Source organism: Xenopus tropicalis, chromosome 1 (genome assembly GCF_000004195.4).
Source record: "Xenopus tropicalis strain Nigerian chromosome 1, UCB_Xtro_10.0, whole genome shotgun sequence".
Classification (NCBI taxonomy): Eukaryota; Metazoa; Chordata; class Amphibia; order Anura; family Pipidae; genus Xenopus; species Xenopus tropicalis.
The window spans coordinates 205,861,926-205,879,348 of NC_030677.2; the positions used below are offsets into that span (position 1 = coordinate 205,861,926).

Consider the following 17,423-nt stretch of genomic DNA (forward strand, 5'->3'; position numbering starts at 1 on the left):
TTAGGGCTCACCCACGTCTGCGCACTGCTAACTCCATATACAGCATCACATGTGAAGGCAGTTACAAGTCAGAAATTGCATGTTGTGTACAGTTACTTGCACTTCCTCTAAGTCATAGGCTGCTCGTAAATCATACAAAAAGCACATGTTTAAAAGCTTTAGCCATCATGGAAAAATATTCTGGATAGATAACAGATTGAGTAGATAATAGACAAAAGGAACAAATACATGTTCTCTCTGCCAGACTGAATAAATCATTTAGAAAAAGGGAGGTATATTTGGGCACAGCCCACATTAAAAGGGATATGCTGAGACATGATGGATTTAGAGTTCACCTTTGAGATAACGTTTAGTATGATCGAGAGAGTGATATTCTGAGACAGTTTGCGATTGGTCTTCATTTTTTATTATTGGTAGTTTTGGAATTATTTTACTTTTTGTTCCACAGCTCTCCAGTTTGGAATTTCAGCAGCTATCTAGGGTTCAATTTACCTTAGAAACAAGGCCTGAGAAATTGATTGATATATGAATAGTAGAGAGGCTGAATAGAAATATAAGCAATAAAAAGTAACAATAACAATAAAACTGGAGCCTCACAGAGCGATAATTTTATGGCTGCCGGGGTCAGTGACCCCCATTTGAAAGCTGGAAAGAGGCAGAAAAGGAAGGCAAAAATTATACAAGATAAAATATGAAGACCAATTGAAAAGTTGCTTAGAACTATGAAAAGTTAACTAAGGGCCGTGACACACAGGGAGATTAGTCGCACTGTGACAAATCTACCCACAATGCCATCCCACCGGCTAGAATGTAAATCGGCGGTAGGATGGCATACGCAGCGCCGCGATTTGCCGAAGTCGCCGAAGTTTTCCTCTCAAGGTGTGGCTAGGTTGCCAAACAAGTGGATGCCTGATTTGTTCACCCATTTACGGAGTCAAATCTAGAATATAATCTAGAATAGGATGATAATAGGGGCCAACGCAGTCCTGTCCCTATTGTGATCTATTCACCGATTATCCCCAGATCATGAATGGCCAAATGAGGCAAATATCCACTTGTTTGGCAACCTCGGTCACAATTTTTTAATTTTTTTTATTTCAAAAAACAATGTACATCTAGGTCTCAACTATGACTATGTTGCTGTCATGTTCTTGTGAGGTTCATATTGTTTGTATAATACTGCTCTCCAGAATGTTGCAATTTGTTTGTTTTTTTACTTTTTTATTTTTTGGCAGCAAAGTGCTGGGAGTCATACAGCAACCCTCCTTGCTCTCTGTGCCAACAGCCCAGGGGTTTACTGAATATGTATGGAGATTCTCCAATGAGAAGCCAATCTGCATATCCATCACTCAGTCCCAACTAAAGGTTTGTGAGCTGGGGGGGGGGGGGTCACCTGGAGGGAGAGAGTAACCTCACTGCCCCCACGTTTGCCCAGTTAATATCACTGGAATGTTTGCATGGTTCCTAAGGTGTAAGAGTTGATATACAAAGACCTTTACCAGTTGTTTAGGGGTTACTTGCTACACCATGGCAAAGGTACAGTGTAAATCAAGCAGGGCAACCAGCATCCCTGAAGATGTTGCACTACAACTCCCAGAATCCCACTGAGATGAGAGTTGTAGTACAGCAACACCAGGAAAGCGTAAAGTAAGCACAAAGTTACATTTAAATTGAATAGCAGCAAGCGAGGGAGTTCTTACTTAATGACTTGCAGATGGAAAGAGTCCCCTCTTCCAGGAGCTTGGAGTCGGCACTGAAACAGAACAAATGGGGAACGTTACTGCATTGCTCACATACACATTCAGCAATAAGAGCCTCTGGGTGCTGCTTCTTGCCTGCCCACCAACGAGAACTGGAGGAGCAAACGTAGCACACAGGTTATTAAATGATCCTCAGGCTGAGCTCAAGCACCCAGGGACACATTAAGGCAAAGAGCACCCTGAACATGTACTTTTGGCACAATGCAAACAATGATATGCAAAGACTGTCTACATCTGTCTTTAATGTTTACTTTTTTGTTTTACTTTTTGTGCCCAAGCACTCAAGAATTCAACTGTCTGGTTGTTAGGCACACTGACTCTAGCAACTAGGCATTGGCTTGAAGGCCAAAACAGAGAATAATCAGAAGATGGCCTGAAAAAATTAATGAGATTAATGAGTTTTATTGTCTTTGGTGTTGCAGTCACACCCCTCAGTGACTTCTGATATCCTTATCATTTCCAGTAGGGGGTACATTATCCCTTATAATACATGAGTGATACTCAGAGTTCCCTGTATAACTCAGCCTGCAGCCTTGTGCCTTTATATGGGCACAGAACCCCTCAGTGACTGCTAATATCCTTATCATTTACAGTAGGGGGTACATTATCCCTTATAATACATGAGTGATACTCAGAGTTCCCTGTATAACTCAGCCTGCAGCCTTGTGCCTTTATATGGGCACAGAACCCCTCAGTGACTGCTAATATCCTTATCATTTACAGTAGGGGGTACATTATCCCTTATAATACATGAGTGATACTCAGCGCTCCCTCTCTGTGCCCAATTTACAGTAGTGAGCAGATTACATATATATACTATACTATAATACCTGAGAGATCCCTGGCCTGTTTAACTGAAACAAGAGCTTTATGACTTACATATATGGTCACAAAGCTTGTTCATTGTTTTTTTAATATCCTTATAAGTAAAAGTGGGGGTACACCGTGTGTACATACATGCTTGACTGGTATAATTACAGAGTAGAGCAGGTAGGTGGTAGCTCATTGCAGAGCAGCAGGAGAAGGCTATGGCCTCCTGTTCCCATCAGGGGTAGAATAATAATAAGGGAAGGAAGCCATTAGCGGCTGTGTGTGAGCGGAAGGCTAGGGGCAGGTTAGGAAGGGTAGGGAAGGGTTCTGGAAGCCACCTTGAAGGCAGGGTGGGTCTGGGAGAGTCCGACGATGCGAGGGAGGAAATATCTGATTGGGAATAATAAGTGAGGACTCCGGATCTAAGGTTTGCGGATCTCTTTTTGCTTCTCCGATGGGTTTTTATGCGGTTCCAGCCCTCCGAGTTCATGATCCCATTTCAGGCTACGCTTTGTGCTTCTTCTAACCCTCTCTCTCTTCATTTCCGACAGTCTCGGCTTAACTCGCAGTATGTTTCTTGGAAATCTCAATCTTTATCTCCAAGGTGGTCCCTGGTTCTGGCCGCTTACACGTCTCTAATTGAAAGCAAATGCTGACGGCACAATAACGAGCGAGTTCTGGATCTAGTAGTTGTCACAGACGGGGCCCCTGGGCTGAGCGCTATCAGCATAGAGACTTCAGCAGAAAGGGGAGAGTGAAGGAAAATAATCACCTTCTCTTGGTGCTCACAGAGATACTTTATGGTATTTTACAGGGTCTTCCACATACAGTGACTGCAATAAATTCCCAGGGCCAGAGGTACAGAAGGAGGGCCCCAGGGAGTGACGGACCAACCCTGGATTCAGTGGCACAACTGGAAGCTATGTGGTCTCATTTTAGGGCCCCTAAGCTTTCGGGCCCTTATACTGAACCAAAGAGGCCCCCCAAAAGTTGCCGAGTCTGCAAGTAAATTCTGATGGCTGGTACAGAACCTGCAGCTGGAGAAGACGTTGCCACCACTGACTTGGCGTGTAATATACTATATACATAATATACTACGGGGGTTACATAAAAGTCATTATTATTGTCCGGGAACAGTTACCCATAGCAACCAATCAGCAGGTAGAATTTACTAGTCACCTGTTTAAAATCAAGCATCTTATTGGTTGCTATAGGTTACTGCTCCTGGGCAAACTTTTATTACATTCAGCCCTAACACCTTATGCATTTCGGGGATTGGCATCTGTGATGGAGAGATCAAGGGTCCCCAGGTGAGCACCCCAAGAGTGACCTGCCGATGCCCAATAACGTTCTTTGCTGAAATGGAATACACGTGCCTCTCGCAGGTCGATACAAATACTGACTCTTAATCAAACTGCCAGCTTATTACCCTGTGAAGGGTGCAACGGTTTAACCAATAAGGCAGGGATCCCCAACCTTTCTTACTCGTGAGACACAGTCAAAAGTAAAAAGACTTGGGGAGCAACACAAGCACCATAAAAGTTCATGGAGGAGCCAAATAAGGGCTGTGATTGGCTATTAGGCAGCCTCTATGCACCCTATCAGCTTACAGGGGGCTTTATTTGGTAGGAAATCTTGTTTTTATTCAGCCAAAACTTGCCCCCAAGTCAGGAATTCAAAAATAACTCCCTGGTTTGGGGGCACTGGGAGCAACATCCAAGGGGTTGGGGAGCAACATGTTTCCCCTGAGCCACTGGTTGGGGATCACTTCTATAAGGGCTTCTACGGTGATCCAAATGTTCATCCCCAATTGGCCCACAGCCTGGGTGGCTAAATCAGGCCAACACTGCCCCATTTGGAGACCTAACCAAAGGCGAGGCTATTACAGTATATTAATAGTTAAAAGGTAGCGGCAGAGTGGATTTACCTGCTTACTGCTTAGGGTGGCACGGTGGGCAAATCCCCTCAGCATTCAGTTGGTACAATGCCCAGCGCTGTGTATACAAGCAGCACTATATAACTAAACTGCCAATGCCCAACCCGGACCCAATGACTTAGAACCCAAAACTGACTGCTGATACCCTGTCCCTAATACCTGATCCTACCCGCATTACCTGCTCCTTTAACCCAGGGAACCGGAAAAACGGAAGTGACATCACTGCTTGGTGGAAGTGATGTCACTCCGGAGGCAATTATCCAGGTCTGGGGTTTAACCCTTAAACTTGGGGTGATGGGTGGAACACGAGCCTGCAACCGACCCAGACACCACCCACTTGGTCAGGGAATCAGGAACTTTCTGGCCAAAACCTGACAGCTTTGTGGGTACCCAACCCAATGCAGGGCTCTACCCTTTGTATCATTAATTATATAATATATAATAATAATAGAATATTCTATAAACACTGTAAATCATTGGTGCTTTTCTCCAGCACTGAATGTAATTAAAGTGGATACTGAGCGAAATCCCAAACTGGCCCAAATACCGGCCGCTCCCCCCTCCCTCCCCTCAGCTCAATGCTAACTGCGTTCATCTTTGTTTTACAAGGCCAAACAAGTCAGACATCCCAAAAAACCTTATAAAAACATTCATTTCCTGAGAGGCAATTTAACAGTTCCGTAACTGGCAGGCCCCTAATCAGCCCAGAGAAAGTTCTAACTCGCTGTGTGCATCTGCAAAACAATTTCATGAAGGTTTGTAAAAACAAAAACAAAAAACAAATAAGCAGAATGACATTTGAGCAATTAATAGGCAATTAATAATAGAATAACAGAGAAAAAGAAGTCATGTGATGGTACCTCCCCGCACTATGGCCGACATTCCCCCAATGCTCCACCCTGGCCATGTTCTAATACTCAATACGGCCACAGGTTCTTTTTGCCCAGTGAATGTCCAGATGATCTGATTGGTTGGTCCTAGCCCAAATTACTTCAAAGATCACACACAGACAAGAACAGAAAAAGTCCCAAATCCCAAAAGATTACTTAAAAAATTAAACGGATGAAGCCAAAGTGCAACACATGGAGCAACCTGACCTTGTGATCAGTCCAGGGCCAGGCCGGCTGGGTGCCCTAGGGAACCTGGGTGGCCACCTCACCCCACCTCCATCCCCCCGTGTGAGCCCCCCCAAGCATTGCACCATAGGCACGTGCCTCTTCTGACTACCCCTAGTTCCGGCCCTGCTTGTGGTCACTGGCCCTGTATAAAGCTGGGTGGATAACGGCTGCCAACACAGAACTTATTTTTGATGGGCAAACCATTATCAAGCTGACAATTGGGCAGATATCTATCAGACAATTTAAGACAAGGCTCAAACTAGTGAGCTGAGGTGCCCCTCTCCCAAGGTCCTCATTATGAAGTGATTATTGGTCCAGGGCCAGACAGTCATGTTTAGTGGCCAGATCAGGTAAAGATCCACTCATTAAGCAAGGTTACAATGGCCTTCACATCCAATCCAACCATGATGGCAGTATGGCCCCAAAGGCGCTAGGGTTACTGTACTGGCAGTAGTGCATTACTATTTACCCGCCAAGTACATTGCTGGTAAATCTGTAAGAACATTCCTGGTTTTAGCTAGTTAAGAACCAAGATAGGCTGCTGAATTACTGACCGGCTGGCAACCTTTACTGACCTCCGAGCTGGACTTCCACGTGTAAAGGTGGCCATACACGGTAAGATCCATTCATTTGGCCAAGTCACCAAACGAAGCGGATCTTCTCCCGATATGCCCACCTAGGGAGCCGGGCTAATTAGAATCAAATTACAATGGTGGGCATAGGTGCTGTCGGCCAAGGACCCCCATTAACAAAACGATGAAGTCCCCGATCTCGACGGAAAATCACCCTGGCTGATCGAGATTTTAGGCCAATTTTAGGCCAGATATCAGAATGGGAGGCCCACCGGGGTGCCCATACACAGGCAGATAAGCAGCCAAATTGGTCTGAAGGACCAATGGGCTGAAATCTGCCCATTAACTAGGAGAACAAATAGGCATTTTTCCTAGATCTCACCCTTACTGTCCTTCAGGCTGAGCCCCCTTGCTACTGCTCCAACCGCTGGTTTAGAACATGGGCCCAGACTAGTAGAATGCTCCTAATCAGCATCAGACTGGGAGGCGCGATGCCCACCGGTGCTGCTTCCCCAGGGCCCCCCTGCTGCCAATTCACCCAACACCAGCCCATTCCACCCCCAGAGTGCACCTTATACTTACTTTGCTGCTATTAGGGGAGCAACTGAGGAGAACAGGCAGGGATCCGATCTGGGTCGGCAGGGCCCACCGGCTGAGTCCAACCCTGCTCCCAATCACCATGAACAGAAGGAAGGAAGGTGGCCTTTTAATTTGAGGCTAGAAGACGTTCTGTGTTCCCTAACATGATCAATAGAAGATGGATGAGCCGGATTAGGAAGGAAGAGGCTTCCTTGTTCCATGGGCAGATGCCAGCACATAACTGTGCCATTCTGCCAGCCCTACAGAACACACAGTGCCCTACTCAGGGAGGAATAACAACACGGAGGAGCCGGGAGCTGAAGCGGAAATGCTAGATAAATTGCCCTACAAGCAGAAATCCACTCGCAGGCTTAAGTGCCACGGCCTGAACAATTAGCCTGTTATGAGGGAGGCATTAACCACGAGCAAAGCAAATGTCCCAAACGTCATCCATCAAGATTCATGAGGTGGCACCTGCCCAAGAGTACGGCACCGCGTATTGGTTTAGCCCTGACCACAAAGCCGGCAGGAAAAGCCGCTTCATTAATGGAGGAAGGAAGGAAAGAGTGAATGGATGTAAAGATGGGAAACCAATATTAAATGTGATATTGTGAATCCCTGCATTTAAACCACAGCGCGGCTCGAAAAAAGGCTTCACACTGTTCCCCGGCCCTCTGGCGTGGGACCAAACACGGGAACAGATCGAGCAAGAAAAGTCCATTTAGTCGATCAAGTGTTAGGCCAGGGTTCAGGGATTCACCGGTGCGTCCCCAGGCAGCCCCCCGCCTTATGGCTGCACCGGGGTAACAGAGGGGTAGAACAATAGCAGGGCACAAGGAATGGCTAGCTGCGGCTATGGAGATAAGTGCAAATATATATACAGGTATGAGGCCCGTTATCTGAAAACTAGTTACCCCGAAAAGTCTGAATTACAGAATGACTATCTTCCATAGACTCCATTTTAATCAAATAATTCTGACATTTGGACAGATAATAGTCATGGGCAGGCAGGGGAAGGGGGTCCTGCAATTCCTGAATGTAACCTTGCCCCTGTTAAACTCCAACCGGAGCTGCTAGAAGATACAGTTGGAATTCTCAGCCTGCCTGCCGGCCAGTGCAACAGTATTTCTAAACACTGAAAAAATGGAAATGAATCAGAACTACAGGCCCGTGCTTCTAGGTACAGAGCATAACCGCACAAACAGGCTAATGAATAAATAACAAGGATGGCTGGCTCAGTAGACTGCAGGCTACACGTCTCAATAGCAAAGTCACAATACTACAATAAAGGGTTAAACATAAACCTAAGAACTGACTTTTTATCAATTGGGAAGAAAAAAAAAATGACTTGGTTCTATAAACAAACATTAGGCGCCACCTAGTGATATCAATGTGGAACAACAACAACTTATGGGCAAAGGCTTTCAGCCTCAACACAAGGGGCAATGCGTTTTTAATACAGGTATTGGATCTGTTATCCAGAATGCTCAAGACCTGGGGTTTTCCAGATAATGGATCTTTGCATAATTTGGATCACCAGACCTTAAGTTAAAAAACAATTAAGCATTACAGAAGCCCAGTAGGATTGCTTTGCTGCCAATATTCATCCAGACAGCTTCATTTGGATCAAGTGCAAGTAAGTCTCATTGATATTTAAAATATATATATTTTTTTAAATGGCAGCAATTTTGTTTATATACAATGCTGTCACCGCAGCTATCATAAACAGCTCTGCTTAGCCCTTGCGCTGGTATGGTTGTATGTGTGCATTATATAAGCACTTCCAAACACTCGATTTAACTTCACTGATGCTGCTAAAAATACGATTAAGGGGTAAATATGAATTTGCAATGTAACATCTGCCTATGTATAAATTAGCAGGTTATGTTTCTAATCACGGTGACGGATGACAAAACTAAACACTAGCATTTGGCTTACTGATTTTAAATTTTCTGGGTGAGAGCTCCACCTAGTGGTTCCTAAAGAAATACACACTGTGTCCTAATGAGGCGCAACAGGGATACTTTCCCTACAGCAGCAGGAACAACTCAGTAATTTATATAGAATTTATATACACACCCTTACTTGTTAGAGGCGGCCTTAGACTTTATAGACACACCCTTACCTGTTAGTGGGGGGTGTAGGACTTATAGACACACCCTTACCTGTTAGTGGGGGGTGTAGGACTTATAGACACACCCTTACCTGTTAGTGGGGGGTGTAGGACTTATAGACACACCCTTACCTGTTAGTGGGGGGTGTAGGACTTTTAGACACACCCTTACCTGTTAGTGGGGGGAGTAGGAATTATAGACACACCCTTACCTGTTAGTGGGGGGTGTAGGAATTATAGACACACCCTTACCTGTTAGTGGGGGGTGTAGGACTTATAGACACACCCTTACCTGTTAGTGGGGGGTGTAGGAATTATAGACACACCCTTACCTGTTAGTGGGGGGTGTAGGACTTATAGACACACCCTTACCTGTTAGTGGGGGGTGTAGGACTTATAGACACACCCTTACCTGTTAGTGGGGGGTGTAGGACTTATAGACACACGCTTACCTGTTAGTGGGGGGAGTAGGAATTATAGACACACCCTTACCTGTTAGTGGGGGGTGTAGGACTTATAGACACACCCTTACCTGTTAGTGGGGGGTGTAGGACTTATAGACACACCCTTACCTGTTAGTGGGGGGTGTAGGACTTATAGACACACCCTTACCTGTTAGTGGGGGGAGTAGGAATTATAGACACACCCTTACCTGTTAGTGGGGGTGCTGAAGCTGAAGGAAAGGAGTTGGTTCCAGAAGGGCTCATTTTCAGAAATAGAATCCGTTCCAGAGAGTTTCTTCAGGAATTCATTTTCTGACAGTTCCTTTATGGTACTACTATTGGCCCCCATCTTTCTAAATGCGTTACTGCCTGGGCATTACTAGAAAGGTTCCTGAAAGACACAACACACAGAGGGTTAAACAATGGTCGCTACCAATCATGGCCCCAACAGGCAGACTGCACAACATTACCACTTACAGAGCTCACACCCTATGAGTTTCAATTCTGAGCGTATATTCAGGTGACAGATCAGCAAACAGAGCCTCACCCTCGGTATCAGATAAAATATATATAATCTACAGTATGGCCAACAGAGAACAGAGCTGGAGGCATAACTATGAAAATAAGGGCCCCATGGGACCCCCACTACCCACATCATAGATTAACCCTCCACTAGCTGAGCCCATGCATTGACACATTTCCTAACAAGCATGTACATTGTTCAATCTGTTGTTAACTAGTTACACTTGAGAAAGGGCATGATACAGCCCGAAACATGTTGTGTGCTGTGGTTTGAATAAAGGCTGAAGCAGTTCATCTGCGTGAAGGTGCTCTCCTCTTTTCCTGTAATATGGGGGTTCATTATCCCTTATAATACAGTGATTGCTAATATCCTTATCATTTACAGTAGGGGGTACATTATCCCTTATAATACATGAGTGATACTCAGAGTTCCCTGTATAACTCAGCCTGCAGCCTTGTGCCTTTATATGGGCACAGAAGCCCTCAGTGACTGCTAATATCCTTATCATTTACAGTAGGGGGTACATTATCCCTTATAATACATGAGTGATACTCAGAGTTCCCTGTATAACTCAGCCTGCAGCCTTGTGCCTTTATATGGGCACAGAAGCCCTCAGTGACTGCTAATATCCTTATCATTTACAGTAGGGGGTACATTATCCCTTATAATACATGAGTGATACTCAGAGTTCCCTGTATAACTCAGCCTGCAGCCTTGTGCCTTTATATGGGCACAGAAGCCCTCAGTGACTGCTAATATCCTTATCATTTACAGTAGGGGGTACATTATCCCTTATAATACATGAGTGATACTCAGAGTTCCCTGTATAACTCAGCCTGCAGCCTTGTGCCTTTATATGGGCACAGAACCCCTCAGTGACTTCTAATATCCTTATCATTTACAGTAGGGGGTACATTATCCCTTATAATACATGAGTGATACTCAGAGTTCCCTGTATAACTCAGCCTGCAGCCTTGTGCCTTTATATGGGCACAGAGCCCCTCAGTGACTGCTAATATCCTTATCATTTACAGTAGGGGGTACATTATCCCTTATAATACATGAGTGATACTCAGAGTTCCCTGTATAACTCAGCCTGCAGCCTTGTGCCTTTATATGGGCACAGAACCCCTCAGTGACTGCTAATATCCTTATCATTTACAACAGGGGTACATCACCATATATAAATATATATACACACAGACGGGTGACAGAGGCTGCTGTATGTGGCAATGTTCCTCTCCCTTCTGGCACGGGCACATCATCACCGTTAGAGCCAAATAAATATTTGCTGTGTGTTGGAAGTAGGGCCCGGCGCAAGTGGAACCAATACAATTTCCAGGATGTGGCTGAGCTGCCGGCCTTCTGTAACACTACATGACAAGTTGCAGAGATTAAGTTCGATTGTAAGCTCCGCGGGGCAGGAACCTCCTTCCCTTACACGTGGCACTGTGCCTCTGAGTATATTTGCTTATTGCCATGTCAGTTCCCGGCATGATCCCTGGGCTGTAGGTGCGGCGCTGGGATATAAAGGGACAGCTACATACATTATGCTCAGCATTAAAGGGGATGTAAACCAAACAATGTGTTTCTGAGCACCTTCCCAATACACTCTGATTCCATATTTTCACTGGTTTTTATGTTAGCAGTCAGTCTAGCTGTCTCTTTTTGGTTCTGTCTCTTGAAACACTGTAGCAGAAGCCATACGACGGACTGAATATTGGTGGTGGTTACCCAAAAAGTCTTCACTATGGAAAAGGTGATGGCATCTGAGAGGACACTTAGGCTAAACTTATGGATACACAGTCTTCCCAATCCCCCTCATCAACTTACCCTTTATCCACCCCAATACAGAACATCCCATAAGCCCTACTTGTTAGTGAGAATTACAGCCCAACTCCCAGAGGCGTGAGTATAGTCCCTTATAAACTCCCAGTTACCCTTTACTTATATATCCTCATGCTGGTTACAATAGGAGTTTTAACCTACAGAAAACTTAGGGGGCTGTTCCTGCTGAATTGTGCTTAGTACAGGGGAATCCCTATGTTCCATAGTTTTATGGTATCTCTCTGTACAGGCTATGAGTAAACTTAGGGGGCTGTTCCTGCTGAATTGTGCTTAGTACAGGGGAATCCCTATGCTGCCATAGTTTTATGGTATCTCTCTGTACAGGCTATGAGTAAACTTAGGGGGCTGTTCCTGCTGAATTGTGCTTAGTACAGGGGAATCCCTATGTGCCATAGTTTTATGGTATCTCTCTGTACAGGCTATGAGCAAACTTAGGGGGCTGTTCCTGCTGAATTGTGCTTAGTACAGGGGAATTCCTATGCTGCCATAGTTTTATGGTATCTCTCTGTACAGGCTATGGGCAACCTTAGGGGGCTGTTCCTGCTGAATTGTGCTTATACTGGTATAGTTAATATAAAAGGGACATGAGAAGCAGCACAAATGCAGCTCAGTGAGGAGAAACAATAAGTAGAGATACACATGGGGCAGCACAGCCCCATACACGCGCCCATCTCCCACACTGGCTGCACTGTATTCACAACACTGACATGCTGAGAGGAAAATATGAGCCCTCTGGAGACCTGTAAAGGCAAAGTTTGCCGCAGAATGGCCCCTCCCTCTTGGCTCCTCCCTCCTGGCCCCTCCCTCTTCCCTTCTCCGTCTCTGAGCAGCAAATCCCAAGTCACCAAAAATTAAAATTCCACTAAAAGTAACATACGATATTGTACGTTATATTGTTATATTGTATATTATACTGTGCACAGAAGCAAAGCAATGCCCTTAATTTGTCCACCTTTAAAGGGGCTGTTCTCCTTGAAATGAACTTTTATATACAGATATTGATATTCTCCGACAAATTGCAATTGGTTTTCATTTTTTTTATTTCGTAGTTTTTCCGTTATTTAGCTTTTAGTTTAGCAGCTCTCCAATTTCGGAACTTTAGCGGCTATGTGGGTGCTAGGGTCTTGTTTACCTTAGCAACCAGGCAGTGGTGTGAATGGGAGACTGGAATATGAATAGGAGAGGGACTACATAAAAAGATAAGGCATAAAAAGTAACAATAAAATAAAATTGGAGCCTCACAGAGAAAAAGATTTTTTGGCTGCCGGGGTCAGTGACCCCCATGTGAATGCTGGAAAGACACAGACAAAGAAGGCAAATAATTCAAAAACTATAAAAAAAAAAAAAATAATAATAATAAAGACTAATTGCAAAGTTGCTAGGAATAGTACATTCTATAAAATACTAAAAGTTATCTTAAAGGACTTTAAAGCTGTCTCTGGTTGCTAGAGCAAGACCATAACAACCACAAACAGACTTTTTGTCTGCAATTCTTTTGTATTGAAGTACATAGTCCCTATCCTAAAATACGGCTCATCATACTAATCGTTCATTTAAGGTGAGTGCTATTTCTAGCAATGATACTATTAATTCCCAATACTGAGGTTATAGGGGACGTTCCCCTTTATATCCTGTGATGCCCTGAGACATTTGGCAGTTGGTCTTTATTTTTATTTTTTTTGTCATTTCTGAATTACTTTTTGTTCAGCAGCTCACCACCAGCTTAGAATTTCACCTGCTGTCTGGTTGCTTGGGTCCAATTTACCCTAGCAACCAAAATGCCCAACCAAATGGCAACCTGAAAAGAGCAGGTAAAGTGAAAAGAGGCTGCTAATAATGGCACACACAGCAACTGCCCCAAAGAGCTTACAGTCTGGTCTTGATGCCAGTAGCATTGGGAGCAACAAGTGTTCAGACCGGACATGACAAGCCAATACCACCTGTTCTGAGCGGCCAAGCCAATACCACCTGTTCTGAGCGGCCAAGCCAATACCACCTGTTCTGAGCGGCCAAGCCAATACCACCTGTTCTGAGCGGCCAAGCCAATACCACCTGTTCTGAGCGGCCAAGCCAATACCACCTGTTCTGAGCGGCCAAGCCAATACCACCTGTTCTGAGCGGCCAAGCCAATACCACCTGTTCTGAGCGGCCAAGCCAATACCACCTGTTCTGAGCGGCCAAGCCAATACCACCTGTTCTGAGCGGCCAAGCCAAGCCAATACCACCTGTTCTGAGCGGCCAAGCCAAGCCAATACCACCTGTTCTGAGCGGCCAAGCCAAGCCAATACCACCTGTTCTGAGCGGCCAAGCCAATACAACCTGTTCCGAGCGGCCAAGCCAAGCCAATACCACCTGTTCTGAGCGGCCAAGCCAAGCCAATACCACCTGTTCTGAGCGGCCAAGCCAATACAACCTGTTCCGAGCGGCCAAGCCAATACCACCTGTTCCGAGCGGCCAAGCCAAGCCAATACCACCTGTTCCGAGCAGCCAAGCCAAGCCAATACCACCTGTTCCGAGCGGCCAAGCCAATACCACCTGTTCCGAGCGGCCAAGCCAAGCCAATACCACCTGTTCCGAGCAGCCAAGCCAATACCACCTGTTCCGAGCGGCCAAGCCAATACCACCTGTTCCGAGCGGCCAAGCCAATACCACCTGTTCCGAGCGGCCAAGCCAATACCACCTGTTCCGAGCGGCCAAGCCAATACCACCTGTTCCGGGCGGCCAAGCCAATACCACCTGTTCCGGGCGGCCAAGCCAATACCACCTGTTCCGGGCGGCCGAGCCAATACCACCTGTTCTGAGCGGCCAAGCCAATACAACCTGTTCCGAGCGGCCAAGCCAATACCACCTGTTCCGAGCGGCCAAGCCAAGCCAATACCACCTGTTCCGAGCAGCCAAGCCAAGCCAATACAACCTGTTCCGAGCGGCCAAGCCAATACCACCTGTTCCGAGCGGCCAAGCCAATACCACCTGTTCCGAGCGGCCAAGCCAAGCCAATACCACCTGTTCCGAGCAGCCAAGCCAAGCCAATACCACCTGTTCCGAGCAGCCAAGCCAAGCCAATACAACCTGTTCCGAGCGGCCAAGCCAATACCACCTGTTCCGAGCGGCCAAGCCAAGCCAATACCACCTGTTCCGAGCGGCCAAGCCAAGCCAATACCACCTGTTCCGAGCAGCCAAGCCAAGCCAATACCACCTGTTCCGAGCAGCCAAGCCAAGCCAATACAACCTGTTCCGAGCGGCCAAGCCAATACCACCTGTTCCGAGCGGCCAAGCCAAGCCAATACCACCTATTCCGAGCAGCCAAGCCAAGCCAATACAACCTGTTCCGAGCGGCCAAGCCAATACCACCTGTTCCGAGCGGCCAAGCCAAGCCAATACCACCTGTTCCGAGCAGCCAAGCCAAGCCAATACCACCTGTTCCGAGCGGCCAAGCCAAGCCAATACCACCTGTTCCGAGCGGCCAAGCCAATACCACCTGTTCCGAGCGGCCAAGCCAATACCACCTGTTCCGAGCGGCCAAGCCAATACCACCTGTTCCGAGCGGCCAAGCCAATACCACCTGTTCCGGGCGGCCAAGCCAATACCACCTGTTCCGGGCGGCCAAGCCAATACCACCTGTTCCAGGCGGCCAAGCCAATACCACCTGTTCCGAGCGGCCAAGCCAATACCACCTGTTCTGAGCGGCCAAGCCAATACCACCTGTTCTGAGCGGCCAAGCCAATACCACCTGTTCTGAGCGGCCAAGCCAATACCACCTGTTCTGAGCGGCCAAGCCAATACCACCTGTTCTGAGCGGCCAAGCCAATACCACCTGTTCTGAGCGGCCAAGCCAATACCACCTGTTCTGAGCGGCCAAGCCAAGCCAATACCACCTGTTCTGAGCGGCCAAGCCAAGCCAATACCACCTGTTCTGAGCGGCCAAGCCAATACCACCTGTTCTGAGCGACCAAGCCAATACCACCTGTTCTGAGCGGCCAAGCCAATACCACCTGTTCTATGCGGCCAAGCCAATACCACCTGTTCTGAGCGGCCAAGCCAAGCCAATACCACCTGTTCTGAGCGGCCAAGCCAAGCCAATACCACCTGTTCTGAGCGGCCAAGCCAATACCACCTGTTCCGAGCGGCCAAGCCAATACCACCTGTTCCGAGCGGCCAAGCCAATACCACCTGTTCCGAGCGGCCAAGCCAATACCACCTGTTCCGAGCGGCCAAGCCAATACCACCTGTTCCGGGCGGCCAAGCCAATACCACCTGTTCCGGGCGGCCAAGCCAATACCACCTGTTCCGGGCGGCCGAGCCAATACCACCTGTTCTGAGCGGCCAAGCCAATACAACCTGTTCCGAGCGGCCAAGCCAATACCACCTGTTCCGAGCGGCCAAGCCAAGCCAATACCACCTGTTCCGAGCAGCCAAGCCAAGCCAATACAACCTGTTCCGAGCGGCCAAGCCAATACCACCTGTTCCGAGCGGCCAAGCCAATACCACCTGTTCCGAGCGGCCAAGCCAAGCCAATACCACCTGTTCCGAGCAGCCAAGCCAAGCCAATACCACCTGTTCCGAGCAGCCAAGCCAAGCCAATACAACCTGTTCCGAGCGGCCAAGCCAATACCACCTGTTCCGAGCGGCCAAGCCAAGCCAATACCACCTGTTCCGAGCGGCCAAGCCAAGCCAATACCACCTGTTCCGAGCAGCCAAGCCAAGCCAATACCACCTGTTCCGAGCAGCCAAGCCAAGCCAATACAACCTGTTCCGAGCGGCCAAGCCAATACCACCTGTTCCGAGCGGCCAAGCCAAGCCAATACCACCTATTCCGAGCAGCCAAGCCAAGCCAATACAACCTGTTCCGAGCGGCCAAGCCAATACCACCTGTTCCGAGCGGCCAAGCCAAGCCAATACCACCTGTTCCGAGCAGCCAAGCCAAGCCAATACCACCTGTTCCGAGCGGCCAAGCCAAGCCAATACCACCTGTTCCGAGCGGCCAAGCCAATACCACCTGTTCCGAGCGGCCAAGCCAATACCACCTGTTCCGAGCGGCCAAGCCAATACCACCTGTTCCGAGCGGCCAAGCCAATACCACCTGTTCCGGGCGGCCAAGCCAATACCACCTGTTCCGGGCGGCCAAGCCAATACCACCTGTTCCAGGCGGCCAAGCCAATACCACCTGTTCCGAGCGGCCAAGCCAATACCACCTGTTCTGAGCGGCCAAGCCAATACCACCTGTTCTGAGCGGCCAAGCCAATACCACCTGTTCTGAGCGGCCAAGCCAATACCACCTGTTCTGAGCGGCCAAGCCAATACCACCTGTTCTGAGCGGCCAAGCCAATACCACCTGTTCTGAGCGGCCAAGCCAATACCACCTGTTCTGAGCGGCCAAGCCAAGCCAATACCACCTGTTCTGAGCGGCCAAGCCAAGCCAATACCACCTGTTCTGAGCGGCCAAGCCAATACCACCTGTTCTGAGCGACCAAGCCAATACCACCTGTTCTGAGCGGCCAAGCCAATACCACCTGTTCTATGCGGCCAAGCCAATACCACCTGTTCTGAGCGGCCAAGCCAAGCCAATACCACCTGTTCTGAGCGGCCAAGCCAAGCCAATACCACCTGTTCTGAGCGGCCAAGCCAAGCCAATACCACCTCCCTGTATTTACTGGGAAGCATCATATTAAACAGCAGGTTAAACATTAATTGGAGCCCATGTCACACCCATAACAAACATCT

At 47.6% G+C, this 17,423-nt stretch overlaps 1 protein-coding gene across 3 annotated transcripts in view; it reads right to left on the reverse strand.

Annotated features, from left to right (window-relative positions):
* The window catches only part of dym (dymeclin), a 198,700-nt gene that overhangs the window by 171,242 nt on the left and 10,035 nt on the right, over window positions 1–17,423 (reverse strand). For 2 of the 3 annotated variants that reach the window (XM_031901402.1, XM_031901401.1), the window contains exons 2-3: window positions 9,541–9,722; window positions 1,701–1,753 (exon numbers count right to left, since the gene is read on the reverse strand). In XM_031901402.1, the coding sequence (XP_031757262.1) occupies window positions 1,701–1,753; window positions 9,541–9,680 (193 nt within the window). In that variant the 5' untranslated portion in view covers window positions 9,681–9,722. 3 annotated transcript variants of the gene reach the window in all.